Source organism: Psittacula echo, assembly GCF_963264785.1.
Source record: "Psittacula echo genome assembly, chromosome: 9".
Taxonomy (NCBI): Eukaryota; Metazoa; Chordata; class Aves; order Psittaciformes; family Psittacidae; genus Psittacula; species Psittacula echo.
The window spans coordinates 19,517,513-19,531,892 of NC_137745.1; the positions used below are offsets into that span (position 1 = coordinate 19,517,513).

The 14,380-nt window shown below is 47.1% G+C and overlaps 1 protein-coding gene and 1 long non-coding RNA gene across 2 annotated transcripts in view; one reads left to right on the top strand and one right to left on the bottom strand.

Annotated features, from left to right (window-relative positions):
- Positions 1–9,276, bottom strand: part of LOC308224939 — a 46,578-nt gene extending 37,302 nt beyond the window's left edge. Inside the window, exons 1-2 of the long non-coding RNA XR_013957625.1 lie at positions 9,137–9,276; positions 8,482–8,564 (exon numbers count right to left, since the gene is read on the bottom strand). This is a non-coding gene — a long non-coding RNA (uncharacterized lncRNA). The remainder of the gene's footprint in view (positions 1–8,481; positions 8,565–9,136) is intronic.
- A 224-nt stretch (positions 9,277–9,500) lies between these two features.
- MANF (mesencephalic astrocyte derived neurotrophic factor) lies at positions 9,501–14,289 on the top strand. The gene is made up of 4 exons (XM_080625437.1): positions 9,501–9,646; positions 12,017–12,144; positions 12,920–13,061; positions 14,069–14,289. Exons 1-4 carry the CDS (start codon positions 9,559–9,561, stop codon positions 14,251–14,253), a joined length of 543 nt encoding a protein of 180 aa, XP_080481563.1. The 5' UTR covers positions 9,501–9,558; the 3' UTR covers positions 14,254–14,289.
- The last annotated feature ends 91 nt before the right edge of the window (positions 14,290–14,380 follow it).

Consider the following 14,380-nt stretch of genomic DNA (forward strand, 5'->3'; position numbering starts at 1 on the left):
TCTGTGCTTATTTAAAAAAGGCAAAAACCTCTAACCACTTCTCTTTTGTGTATTCATGTTTAAAATAAAATGAAAACAGCTATCTTATCTATAATGGAAATCCAATTTAAAAGGAAACAGAATAATTTGTACAAGTGTCCTAAAGGTACTTCATTGTATATATTGTGATAGCATGTTTCCAGAACCAACAAATAAGTGGTGTGAATTTTAGATGTAAATATCTACCATTTGTTTTGGGTTTCTTTCCCTTACCCATTCACTCGACTGCTGTGATGTGGAATTAAAGATTAATACCGGACATTAAAACAGTAGAGCTGTATGTTCATTGCTGTCCTCCAGCCAGGGTTATCCTCAGGCTGAACCCTCGGGTTCACGAGGAATGTGGGAACTGCCATCGCTTCCCATTTTTGTGTCAATGAGGAAAATGGGGGTCACCAAAAGGGCCTTGTGGCTATTACGTCTCGTGAGGGAACAGCTTCCACATTATTCTCTTAGTTGACAGTATTCTATTTAATATCAACTTCTTAAAGCAAGGCACCAGACACATCCACCAGCTAGTCCAGCCAGGTGGGTTTACATGACACCTGGAACAGCCTGAGACAGAGTTTTGAAGCAATGCTTTCGGAGAAGGGCTGAATCAGCGATTAGCTCTCCTTTATGTAAGTCAATGCACAGATCATTACTTGATGAGCAACACATCACTTCTTTTATTGCAATACAAGACATTTTGGGAGTGATGTAATTTCTCAATCTTAGGTATTTAAATACCAATCATTTTAACAGAATAGGTGGGAAAGAATAGTAATCATTCATACACACAGAAACACAGCTTTTTGGAATTAAAGGCCACAGTGACTTCTACCTGCAGGTAACCTCAAAGATGTGCGTTTTCTTCTATTACCACTAACTAACCAGGTCAAGGACAGGAGACAGAAAAAGTAACCTTTCTCCCATCCTGTCTTGAGGAACCAACAAAAAAAAACAACCCCAAAACTTGTCCCGAAAGACATTCAGCAGTAAAATCTAGTAACAGCTGCCCACGGGGTGTACACAGACTGCCAGACCACTCTTGTCAGTAAGTCCATGCCACGTACAAATATAATGAGAAAAACTGTAATAAGGTACTTCAAAGTGCATCTAAAGTACCAAAGTGTGGCTTAGCTAAAGTGTTCCCCTGACATCTGAAAAACACCTGTATAAATCAGACCCAAGCACAGGAATCGAAAACTTTATCTGGCACAACAAAAAATATGTGAAGCCCTCAGCTTTGAACAAGAGTTAAGAAAAAAATATCTACTTTCTGGTAAAACCAGCATCTTTTTCAGTGCAAGTCAAATACTTAAATAAATTATTAATTTATTTATTAAAATAAAATTGAACCAGTAAGTGAAAAGTGAGGTCACGGATATCATCGGGGCTGGCTAGGGTGCCTGTGATTCAGCCCCATACCCAATGTGGATTATTTTCACAGCCCAGTGGAACCCAAGTGATTTCCATAATGTTGAGGACATGACATGACGGGTAAGGAAAGATGCACTCAGGCTGGGAGAGAACCTGCTTGATATCTCTAGAACATCCAATTCAAAGCAAAGTCATACCAGGTTGCTCACAGTTTTATCCAGATGGGTTCATGTCATGGTTCAAACCCAGCTGGTAACTCGGAACCATGCCACCACTCACTCCCCACCCCCACATTTTCTTCCCCCCTGCTCCTGGGGGGATGGAGAGGAAAACTGAAAGAATGTAAACCCCACAGGTTGAGATAAGAACAGCCCAGTAACTAAAATATAATACAATACTACTGCTGCTACCACCAATAATAATGATAAGGGAAATAACAAGGGGAGAGGATATAAAGCTAAAAAAGGAAAAAAAAAAACCAAACAAACCAACAACAATAAACATAAGTGATGCACAATACAACTGCTCACCACCCGCCGACCAATACCCAGCCTGACCCAAGCAGCCATATGCCCTTCAGGGTGACTCCCCCCAGTTAATATACTAGGCATGATGTGCTGTGGTATAGAATACCTCTTTGGCTAGTTTGGGTCAGGTGTCCTGTCTCTGCTCCCTTCCAGCTTCCCGTGCCCCTCCTCACTGGGAGAGAGCATGAGACTGAAGTCCTTGATCAGACTAAGTATTATTTAGCAACAACTAAAACATTGGTGTGTTATCAGCATAGTTCTCAGACTAAACTTGAAAATACAGCACTGCACCAGATAGATACTAAGGAGAAAAATTACTGTTACATCTGAACCCAGGACATTCTGAAACACTTCCATTCCTGTCAGTACACACGCTTTGGGAAACAGCTTCTCATGTCTGATTCACATTATAGCAAAAGCTGCTCTTTCTATTGAGCCTGACCCCAATGTTTGAGGCCATTGCCTCATATGGTGCTCCTGTCTTGCACCACAGTGTCATGGAAACCTCATCATAGGCAGTATAAGTCTGTTACATCCTCCCTGCAAAGCCCTCCATCGTCTAGGCTGAACAAGCCCAGCTCTCTCAGCCTCTGCTAAGAGGGGAAGTGCTGCAACCCAAACCATCTCTGTGGCCCTACAGTGAATTTCTGTCACTTGCCAATGTATCTCTGGCATTGTGGGGCACCAAAACCTGGGCAAGTAGTGTGGATATGGTGTAACAAGAGGCAAGCAGAAGGATATAATGATTTATGCTGTGCTCCTGCTCATACAGCCCAGGATGCTGTTGGCCTTAAACAAAGATGTTGATATTTTGCCTAAAGTAACCCAAGGAACACCAGAGCCTCCCACAGAGCTGCTCCCCACCTAGGCAATCCTTGGTCTTGGTCTATGGCTTTAGTCTGCTGTAGGGGAAAGACTGTGTATTTGTCCTTATTGGATATCATGAGGTTCCTATTGGCCAGTTCTTCCAGCCAGTCTAGGTAACTTGGGATGGCAGCCCTGCCCTCCAGTGTACTGTCTGCTCTGCTATAAATGTTAAGAAAAACACGTAACACGAGACATATTACAAGTCATCTATAAATGTTATGAAAAAAATCACCTTCTCATCTCCTCCAGGTCATTAAAAACACATTAAACAGGGTAGGTTGCAGGACAGAACCCTGCTGCAGGACCACTGCTTCCTGGGCTCCTGTCTTGCAACACTAGTGTCTGAAGCCAGGGTGACACTGGTCAGCTTGAAATCTGACCACCATGTTCAAACACTTCTCCTTAGCTAAATTAAAAAAAATACTTCATCAGGTTTAATCTATGACTTGTGCAACTCAGTATGAATCACAGAATCATAGAATCAACCAGGCTGGAAAAGACCTTTAAGATCATCAAGTCCAACCTTATTCACCCAGCACTGCCAAGTCCTCCACTAAACCATGTCACTAAGCACCTAATCTACAAGAAATACTACCTTGCTGCTCTCCTTTCAGATGGATATCATTATAAAGCTGATAAGATAAAGACAAAATGAAGATTCAGCCCCTTACGCCTCTACATAAATATGTCTCTATTTGTAGGCTCTTAACAAATCACAGACACAGAGACACAGCCAATATTCAGAAGGATATATACACACACACTGCCTAGGCCAGTGCCAAGAGGTCCTAACTACAGGCCTTCTCCTTACTAGTATAAGACAATTCACATACTGCTTCTCCCTTCTCACAGGCCTTACTATCAATCCCACATAAATCAAAACCAAATTTGGAATAGTAGTTCCACAACACTCAGCATTTGTTCACAGCAATAATGTGTTGCATTTTTCCACCAAACACAGTTTCACCTCCACCCTGAAAAAGCAAATGCTGCCCTCACACTCCCCTGAAGCTGAACCCTTCACCCACTCTGACAGCTCTACCTTGATTTGCATTCTCAGACTGCAGAGCCAGCAAAAGTCCAGTACACAGAGCAGCCTCACCATGAACACACAGCTTCCATCCCTCACCCAACTTGACCCTCTAACAACTCCAGCCCCCACAGAGCTACCAAGCCAAATGAACTCTCCAGCTGACTCTGAACATGCTACTATGTCCCTGTAAGCCTGTAGTGACTGGGTGATTAGCCCAGAGAAGAGATGGATTCAGAGAGACCTTAGAGCAGCCTTCTGGTACCTAAAGGGGCAGACAAGAAAGGTGGGGAGGGACTCTTCATCATGGAGTGTAGTAATCAAATGAGCGGGTAATGGCTTTAAACTGGAAGAGGGTAGATTTAGATTAGATATTATGAATAAATCCTTCACTGTGAGGGCAGTAAGGCCCTGGCACACTTTTCTCAGAGAAGCTGGGGCTGCCCCATCCCTGACAGCGCTCAAGGCCAAGTGGCACGGGGCTTGAAGCAACCTGGTCTAGTGGGAGGTGCCCCTGTTTGTGGCAGGGGGCTGGAACTAGATGAGCTTTGAAGTCCCTTCCAACACAAACCATTCTGTGATTCTGTGACTTCTTCTTATCAGGCCACTATTTAAAAGCTGAGCATATTCAAATCCCCCGTTAGCCCCACCCTGCTCCCATCTTCCCTCTGTACTTATTGGACCACCAAAGAGACGTACTGCAGGAGCTCCCAGTGCGAAACAAACATTTATAGCTACCTGGTTCCTCTTCATTTTCTTAACAGCATTTTCAGCTATAGCAACTGCCTGGTTAGAAACAACTTGAATCCCAACTTTGGCTTTATCAACAGGGAAAAGAAGCAAACCATTTCAATGCTGGAATCAATTTCTGCTTCTAGCAGCTCCTTCTCCCTAACCATGCCCTTTTCTGCATGCAGAATTGAAAACAGGTATTCTGTTTAGGTATTATTTATATCACCCACCCTTCTCTCTCTCACACATGCCCAGATATAATGGAATAATGCCTAGCCTTCACTGTAAAACCACCAATGCCCTATAAAAATGGAGTCACAGGTCTACATTCTATGCAGTCACATGTAACACTAAATTCCTACCAGACTACTCATCAATAATCACAGCACGCTGTGGTATCATGACAACTAGTTCCAAAAGTCTGCAAAAATAACTACCAGAAGTCGCTAGGGGTTTACTCCTCACTCAACCACATGCTCCACCTCTAAATCATAGAACAGTTTGGGTTGGAAAGGGTCTTAAGATCATCCAGTTCGAATTCCCTGCCACAGGCAGGGATGCCTTCCACTAGAGCAGGTTGCTCCAAGCCCCATCCAACCTAGCCTTGAACACTGCCAGGGATGGGGCATTCACACTTCTTTGGGCAGCCTGTTCCAGTGCCTCACCACTCTCACAGTAAAGAATTTCTTCCTTGCATACAACCTAAATCTCCCATTTAAGTTTGAACCCATTGCCCCTTGCCCTATGTGGTGGTGCATCCCTCTCTCTCTCTTCTGTACTCCTCTGCTTCCACAAGAATTCCTGTTAGGCCCCAGCCTTTGGACAGATGGCAGGAGTTGGATGGATGTGCACTTCCTGGCTCTATCAGGAACTCTGTCTAAGGGAAGCGCCACACAGGTAACAGGAAAACCTGGATACTCCCTTACTGTATCAGGAGTTCTTTTGAGATGGCAAATTATTCCCCAGCAAAGATGTGATCCCAGGATGAAAATTTACACTGACTAAAGCCCATCATCTTATGACCCTATAAACAGTGGTCCCAAGAGAAAGTCCTTTTGAGCTCTCCTGGACCACAGCAGGCTGCAACTCAGTTCTCTCCCTCTGAGCAGGATCCATCTCAGAGTCCATAAACTCTCAAAGTTTACAAAACAGGGGGATCATTTGCCTGTGCTCTTACTGTTGCTCACTGACATTCAACCCTTTGCCCGTTGAGGAATGCTGAGAAAGCTGATGTGAGGACATTATTAGTGCTAATACTTTTCACTGCATCCAAGGGAAATTTTAAACATACATATGTGTATATATGTACATACATCTACATGTCCATACATCTCCATCTTAGTGTGCTGTGTCAGTTTGGATACTTAATTGTAAGTGCATGTAAGTGCTCCATTAATCAACCGTTGTAGACATCTTGTGATTCATTTTAGCAATACAAACTGCTGTTACATTATATTTGTGCTCCTTTAGATATAAACTGCTGACCAGTTCTGAGACTAAGACTAGATCCAGCCACATCTGGTCTCCTCTCTGAGGAGAGGTTTAGAAAGCAAGGGGGTCTAGTCTGAACCTTGTGACTCAACAGGAGGTTTCCCTTATCCTTTTCACCTTTAATCCCTCTACCTCAGTTTTCCTTTTGAATTCCATTAAACATAAACTGTTGTCCATATCTGACACTAGGCTCTGTCAGGAGTCCAGCCACACCTAGGCTCTGTCAGGAGTTTGGGAAGCAAGGGGCCTCCAGTCTGAACTTCGCAACTCAACAGGGGGGTTTCCCTTATTCCTTTGTATCTTCAGTTTCTGTAAATATTACTTCAATTCAACTCTGTATAAATCACTTTCATAGAATCATTTAGGTTGGAAAAGACCTTTAAGATCAAGTCCAACCATTAACCTATTCCCAATGAAAACAAGCTTCAGACATTTTAATTCCTGCAAGAGGAGTGGCCTGATGGGATTTCTTCCACACGTCTTTACATTTTTATTCCAATGCAAGTGGTCAACTACAAAGTGATTCAGCTGTAATGAAAGCACGAAGGAGAGTATCAGCCTTTTTTTGAGCTATGGAGAGAGGAGTTTTCTGGAGACAAATCTAAGGCTAGTGCTCAATCGAAGCCTGTATTAATCATCACCAATTCAGACACAATCTCTTTCTGTATGTAACAGAGTGAACATTGCCATCGAACTCTGTTGAACCACATATTTATAAATTTCTGTTAAAATTACTTTTGTTAGTAACTCTGTCCATTATTCTTTTAGCAATCCTAAACACTCAGTTTCACGGCATCCTATCACTACAGTCCCTGATGAAGAGTCCCTCTCCTGTATCCTTGTCAGCCCCTTCAGGTACTGGCACAGTAACTCTCCTTTTTCACAGCACTTCACTTCTATTTGGCTTAGCTAATGCTATGACCAAACCCACAGTCAAACATTTCCATCAGCATGGCAAACAAACATAACCACCTATGTCTCTCACAGCACCCCACAGGGTGTATGATGGACACAACACTAGCAACCTCCTCAAAAGACAGACGATACTTTCTGTTTAATCAACCTAACTGCACAATTCAGGACAGGACTATAAACCCTCATCACTGGCTTCTACATCCTTTGCATCTTCATAATAACAATGTAAAACTCCACCCAAGTTTTGTCTACCTCAAATTCTCACATACCAGACAACCTCACCTCTCTCCTTGTACTTGTCAGATCCCTATTTATTCCGAAGAGGGAATTAATTAATATCCTCCTGCAGCTATAGTTTTAACTCAAACATTAAAACAGCAGTAAAAAAGGAGCTAAAGCTTCCTTAACAACCTAGGGGCTTTTAAACAATAAAAGCAACCGACATTTGCATCCCGAACTAAATCCTCAGCCCAATCACACTTGAAAGATAGACATTAGGAACCATGAATCTTCATGCAGCTCAGAGGATACCAAGCCATGCCTCTGGGACTCAACCAGTCTTCTGAGTATTTCCACTTACTGCTTATACATGTAGAAGTCAAGGAATACACTTAAGAAGGGGAGGGAGGGGGTGGAAATAGGCAGTTTTTTGCTTCTCCAACAACCCATCCAACTTAGACTGGTAAAAGTCAGAATGTCCCAACACCACTGAGGACCTGCACAAACTGTTATCACCCAGGTTTCGGACATGACAAATCCATAATGCTCCAGAGAGGCAAAGGCTGGAGGATGGTAGAATGAACAGAACCCTAGAAACCTTCCTTGCCAGGGACCAAAAGAGAAGCAAAAGGTAAAATGAAGGCAATCCTTCCTAGCTGCTGGAATGCTAGAAAATAAACTATGAGTAACAAGAAGGGGGGTGTGTGGGAAATAATCAAAAGAAGTCTTTGTTCTTCCTCAGAGTCATCTGGGGATCCCATATTGAAATACACAGAGAGGATCATTCCCCAAACTCAAATAAAATCACTCATATCCTGTCACACAGCCTGTTCTACAAAAATGTACAAAATTCCTACTTTGTCTGAATAGCTGTTTTGTAACTGCACTCCTTTGATAGTTAAATTCGGAATTAGGAGAATTCAGGAGCTTCACAACCAGGACAAAGTTTAAGTCCTACTTCCAACTGATTAATAAGTCACTTCATCTTACAGCTCTCTTGGCCACTATTCTGGTAAGAAACAAGTGCAATGTAAATAACATAAATCACTTAAGTGACTTTAGTGGGCAATCAGCATAAATTCAGAAAAGCCAATAATCTTCTGAAGTACATCAATATTGAGTAATTCTGGGAATCATTATGGGCTGATTTTTAAAACACAGGCAATAATACCACTACCAATCTTCACAAACACATTTTGAGCAATAACAAGATCTAGAAAGGTGAAAAGCCACCCCTCTGTCCTGTAACCACAGGTGATTTATTCACACTGGTGAGAGAGTATCCTAATTACTACTCACCTGAGAGGTGATCTTGGTTGAACCCAGCTGTTCCTCCTCCCCTGCCTCTCACCTCATTAGGCTTATAATTTGCAGCTGACGACCTGCAAGAAAATTCAGGCTTAGAGACTGGAAAATTCCCCACAGACCATGGCTTTGCCTGGAGCAGCTGGGCTACCTCTTTAGTATTCCTATGCCAAAGAACTCGACAAGCTGTAGCACAGGGTTATGACCTGCAGTTTCAAAGGGATGTGGGAACGAAAGGCAACAGGCCAGTAACTGGGTTAGTGAGAATTAAAAAAATACATAAATAAATTTAAATGAATTTGTTTGCTTGACTCTGCAAAACAGCCACTCAAGAAGCCAGCAACAAGGTGCACACAGGTTTTTATTGCAACTACCTAGCCTTCAGCTATCCCCTCAAATAAATCAGCTTTGTAACTCACAGGGTGTACAAGCATAACCAAAAGCCACCAGCAAAGGGCTTCACCGGTGTGGACCCCAAGGCTAAGGAGCAGCATGGCTGCACTCTCCATAGCCCCACTGAACCCCTCAGCCAGTCTCTCACCACACACCCTCATCCCACGGGAACCTGCAGCTCCCACCAGCACCAAACCCCACGCTGCTCGAGGGCCTCAGGCATCCACCTCACCCTCACCCTCACCCTCACCCTCACCTCACACTCCAACACGGCCTGCAGACAAAGCGTCCCCCGGCACCGTGCCGCTCAGCTCAGTCCCAGGGCAGGTTCTAATCCCTCAGTGCAGCCCCACCGCAGGTGTGAGAATCTGCCCCTTTACAAGATGGCGCCCGCAGCCAGGCGAGACGAAGCGCACGAGGACGTTTTGCCCTTAATAAAAATGGCAGCTGAAAGAGGCGGGGAAACTCGCCGCGAGCCGGCATTCCGCCGTCTCCTCCAATCAGCGGCCGCCAACTCTCCCGTGGAGGCCGCGGAGGGACCAATGGGAGGAGGCAGCGTAGAAGCCGGGCAGGGAGCGGGCCAATGGGGCAGTAGTGGCGGGCAGAGCCGGCGCGGGGGCGACAGTGCCGGTGCCGGTACGGCGGGCGCAGTGCGCGCGGGTTGCCGAGTGAGGCGGGATGTGGGCGGCCCACGGGCTCTGGGCGGCCCTGGCCCTGCTCCTGTTGCCGGCCGGCAGCCGGGCCCTGCGCGACGGGGAGTGCGAGGGTGAGTGGGGCCGGCCCGGAGGGGGGACGGGCCCGGCTCTGCCTGGCTCGGCTGGGGGCCCCTGGGCCCGCTGAGGTGAGGCCGCTCCTTACTGCTGGTTCCCGCAGCCCGGTTCGCTCGCTGGAGCGACAGGCCGGGAAGCGGAGCAGCCCCGCGGCGGGCCTCGGCACTGGGCTCCGGCCGTACCCCGCCCCGCCGGCGGAGGGCAGAGGCAGCCCTGCGCCGCCGGGGGCCGGGCTGGGCCGTGGGGGCGGTTCCTCCCGGGACAAGAAAAGTCTCCAAAGAGTGTCCGAGCGCCGGCGGGCCGCCTGGCAACGCTGCTCCGGGGTGTCGGGGACCTGGGGCGGGGCCCGCGTGTCCCGCGGGATGGGGCCGGGAGCTCCTCGTCGGGAAGTTGCCGGTCTGTTCTCAAGGGGGTAGCGGCAGCGCAGAGTTCCCACGGGAAGGGAAAGCGCTGACCCTTGGAGACCGGATCGTCTCCTTTTCGGGTGGGGATATCGGCGCCTCGGCTTTGGCAGCGCGGGGCATCTCCCCGCCCGCCTCTCGAGCCGGGAAGCAGCGATCGGAGCGCCCAAGCAGGGAGCTGTTACGGGGCAGCGAGTGCGGTCACTCACCGGGTCTCCATTGCTCACCACAGCATTACTTTAACCCCGGCTTTGCTCCTGGCTGCTGGAGCACTGAGCGTCCTCTCTTTAATGTGTAACGCCAGCAGCGGTGCTCAGCCCATCTCCATCGAACTGGGATCCACCTGCCACCTGGATACAAAAGTCTCTGGGGTGGAAGCTGTTGACTTGCGCAGCAAATTAAACTGCTCTTGCGTGGTGGAACAGAACAGATTCCCCAGGGGAAGGAAGAAAAACACCTGAGATGGGGCTACTGGTTGGGAGCTTGTGGTACTAATACTCATCCCTCCCTCCTTTTTGTAGGGAGAGAAACAGTAAGACGGAGGGGGAGGGAACATAGAAATCAAACTTTCGGCTGCTGTCCCGGCACTAGGTTGGACACGGGTTTCTACTGTCCTGTAGCCATCGGTACCACTGCCTGCAGCATCTTTATTCTTTCCAAAGGTTTTCACTTCCAAACAGCACACAGTGGACATCAGTGTGTGTCTGTGACTGGGGACAGACCGATGTGAGGTAAACGATGGTGGTGTATGCAAAACAGTATTTTCCTAAATGGCCCAGCTTATAGTTACTTCTAATTTTAATATAATGACTGTTAGGTTTCTACTTGGTTTCATAATGACCGTACTGGATTTCCTGTAGCTGCCCGACTCCTGTGCCACAGCATGTGTTCAGAGTTGAATGCAGGTTGCTAATGACAACAGTATCTGCCAGTCCTTTCCTGGTGGGGTAAACAAATCACATAAAAGACATAACTTGTGCCTTTCCCTTAGAGGTAGGCCAGTGCCTGGCACTTCTTTCTGGATGTGGTGAGACCCCACAGACCCTTCTGCAGGAACTGGGGCCATGGAGCTCTCAGTCCAGGTGATGCCGATGTTCACAGGCAAGTGTGTGAGCAGCAGAAAGCGAAATCTGGCACTTGGTGAACTCGCAGTGCCCCTCAGTCACGCCATCACACAGATCCTGCGTGCTGTGGTTACCATAGGCATCTGCCCTCCTCCCTATTGCACACAGTGCTATGCTTAGTCTGGAAGTATGCAGTGACGGCGGCCAAAGGGAAGTACGATGACTGCGTTGCAGGTGGCCTCCCCACAGGCAGGAGCTTGGATCTGTCCTCTCAACTGCTGGTGTGCTTGTGGGAGTTCTGTTATCTTTTCCTTCTTTCAGTCTGAAACCAATGCAGAAGCTTGTGGGACTTGAGAGAAGAAATACATCAAGTGGACAGAGCGTGTGATCACATAATTTGGTTTTTTTTTTGGAAATAACTTAAGAACTGAACCAACTTGATAACCAGTGACACTGTATTGCTAAAAACAGCACACGTGGAGTCTTAACGGGATTATGTAGAGGGAGTTGTTTTTCAATCACAACTGATTTTGAAGCCTGACATCTGATAAGTTGTTTCTCAAAGCAGCGGCAGTAAGAGAGAGAATTAAGTTTCCACTGCTTTGTCTTGTATCCCTCAGCAGGATCCTGCTGCTCACTCAGGACAGTATGGAGACACCGGACACTTCTATGGATCTGGTTTCTCAGATGGTCAGAACCCCACCAGAAATACCAGGGCACACTGTTGATTCTCATGTGCTTTGAAAGACTTACTGACATACATGTGAAGTCACTGACTGCTAATGCAGCTTCTAGAAGTTCTGTTCTCCAAATCCCTTATTCTGTTTTCCTGCGAGTGCCCTCTAAGAGCTGCCATCAGGTTACTGCAGTGGTGGGTAACTCCATCCATCTTCCCTTCCAGTGTGTGTCATGTTCCTGGGAAGGTTTTACCAGAGTCTAAAGGACAACGACATTGAATTCACACCTGCCAGTATTGAGAAGGAGCTCTTAAAATCCTGCAAAGAAGCAAAAGGCAAAGAGAATCGCCTGGTGAGTAGTACAGTTCAATGATACTTTGCCTCGTGAGGGAGTAAGTTGTAGAATACTTGGCAAATGCAGGGAAACTGGTGCTTCTGAGTTTGGGTGATTTGGGTTACCAGTTCTTCCTAGTTCTGTGGGCAAAATTGGTCCTGTATTTTTTATATAAGAGAGGACTTGAGGTGTTCAATCTTTTCACCTTAAACCCACTGCCCCCACTCCCAAAGCCCCCAATCTGTCAACAGACATCTTAACTGAAGTGCTGGGGATCACAAAGTTTTTATTTGCTGTAGGCTTGCTTGTGCCTTAAACTGTATTTGGGGTGCTATATAAGCTGTTAAAATATTTATGCTCTTTGGCTGTTTACCTGAAAACTAAAGGAAACCCCAAATTGTCCTAACTAAAGAGAGAGGGCAGTCTGCAAATGAAGAGTCCCAAGGCAGAGACCCTGAGCTCTCCTCAGAAGAAAACTTCAGAGAGGCACTATCAGAGAGGAGCACTTCAGAAAGTCTTCCTCCTTGACCGAAGGAAACTACTCTGAATCCAATTCCATTTTTTAAAGAGCTGAGAAACAAGATGACCAGCCTGCACAGCTTTAACTGCAGTGTGATGGGAAGCGTCTGCTCAGCACCCTGGACTCAGTGTCAGGCTTCCTTTTGCCTGTCTTTAGCAGTCCCTTGGAAAGGTTTGGCAACAGTAAAACCAAGTGAGGAGAGAAGATGGGCAGAAAACTTCTTTTAGAAGCATCTTTCTGTGCATGCCTACCTCATTCTTTTCTCTCTTCTAGTGCTATTATATTGGGGCCACAAGTGATGCAGCCACCAAAATCATTAACGAGGTATCAAAGCCCATGAGTCATCACATCCCCGTGGAAAAGATCTGTGAGAAGCTAAAGAAGAAAGACAGTCAGATCTGTGAACTAAAATACGGTGAGTGGCCAACGTAAGAGGAAATGCCTGTGCTTTTCTGGGGTGTAGATCATTTGGGGTAGAACAGCACGCTGAAGCTGCTCATTCCTAAGTTCCGTAGCAAGATCGCTAGCCCGAGTAGTTGCACAAGCTGGGTTGCCCTCCATGAACACCCTAGAGGGTTTTATGGAGAAGCTCCGGTCAGATTGTTGCTACTAACCCTTTTTAGCTCCTGCAGAGCCTCTGATCTGCCTTGGGCTGACTAACTCTCAGGTCTATCTGCACTACTGTGCCCTGGCCACAATTTGGAGTATCCTATGTTGGAGGGCGTGTGCAGTAAGACTTGTCCTGAGGCTGGGGTTTGAGCTCTGTAGCCCCAGGTTCTGGCAACGGGTCGATAAACACCTCTTCCTCACCTCTGGTGTCTGCTCAGAGCATGTAGCACTCTGTTTCTTACTACCTTCCTTGACCTCTCACGTTCCTGTGTGCTCCAGTGTGTTCTTCCTGACAAGACTAATATGAAGAAGTCTGGGAAATGCCTCCTTCTGGCTGCTTTTCTGTACTTCTGTCCTTCCATTCCCTGGAGACACCGCTTGGATTGTGGGTCTTTATACTTCTCTTTTCTCGTACTAATGTCCTGTTGCTTCCTAAAAAGCTTTCTGTTGTCATCACTTGCCTTTCTTCTGAAATCACTCTGCTACCTTTTATTTGTCCAGTGGAAGAGAGAATTGAAGTATTGCTGCTCAGATAATAAAGGGGCTTTCAGGGCTGTTGTGGAATTCCTACATCTAAGCTGCACCCCAACTTCCTGGCTTCTAACAATGACTTTTAGTGTTTAAAACCATCCTCTGCTGTCAGAAGCCTAACTCGGAGGTGCCTTCTAACCCCCGGGAGCCTGGCACCTCGCTCCCCCGTGCCTTTGTCCCCTCTCCTCCCGTACCGGGCTCCACAGGAGCCGTGGGGCTCCTCTCCTCGCCGTCCCCGCACACGAACGGCCCCCGCTGAATGCGGCTCTGCTCTCCCCGCAGACAAGCAGATCGACCTGAGCACCGCGGACCTGCGCAAGCTGCGCGTCAAGGAGCTGCGACGCATCCTGGAGGACTGGGGCGAGGCGTGCAAGGGCTGCGCCGAGAAGTCCGACTTCATCCGCAGGATCCACGAACTGATGCCCAAGTACGCGCCGCGGGCCGCGGGCGCCCGCGCGGACCTCTGAGGTGGCGCGCGCTGTACCACGGGCCGCTCATTAAAGTACAACGGTCTTTACCGGGCGGACGCGTGTGCTGTGATTGCGGGCCAGTTGCGGGATACCTACGTACATCCGTACATCCATACACTCATTC

Excerpts from the sequence above, each read along its gene's own strand:
- MANF (XM_080625437.1), top strand. The coding sequence starts at position 9,559 with ATGTGGGCGGCCCACGGGCTCTGGGCGGCCCTGGCCCTGCTCCTGTTG. Across the intron at positions 12,145-12,919 it reads AAGGCAAAGAGAATCGCCTG|TGCTATTATATTGGGGCCAC; the intron begins GTGAGTAGTACA and ends TCTCTCTTCTAG. Across the intron at positions 13,062-14,068 it reads GATCTGTGAACTAAAATACG|ACAAGCAGATCGACCTGAGC; the intron begins GTGAGTGGCCAA and ends CTCTCCCCGCAG.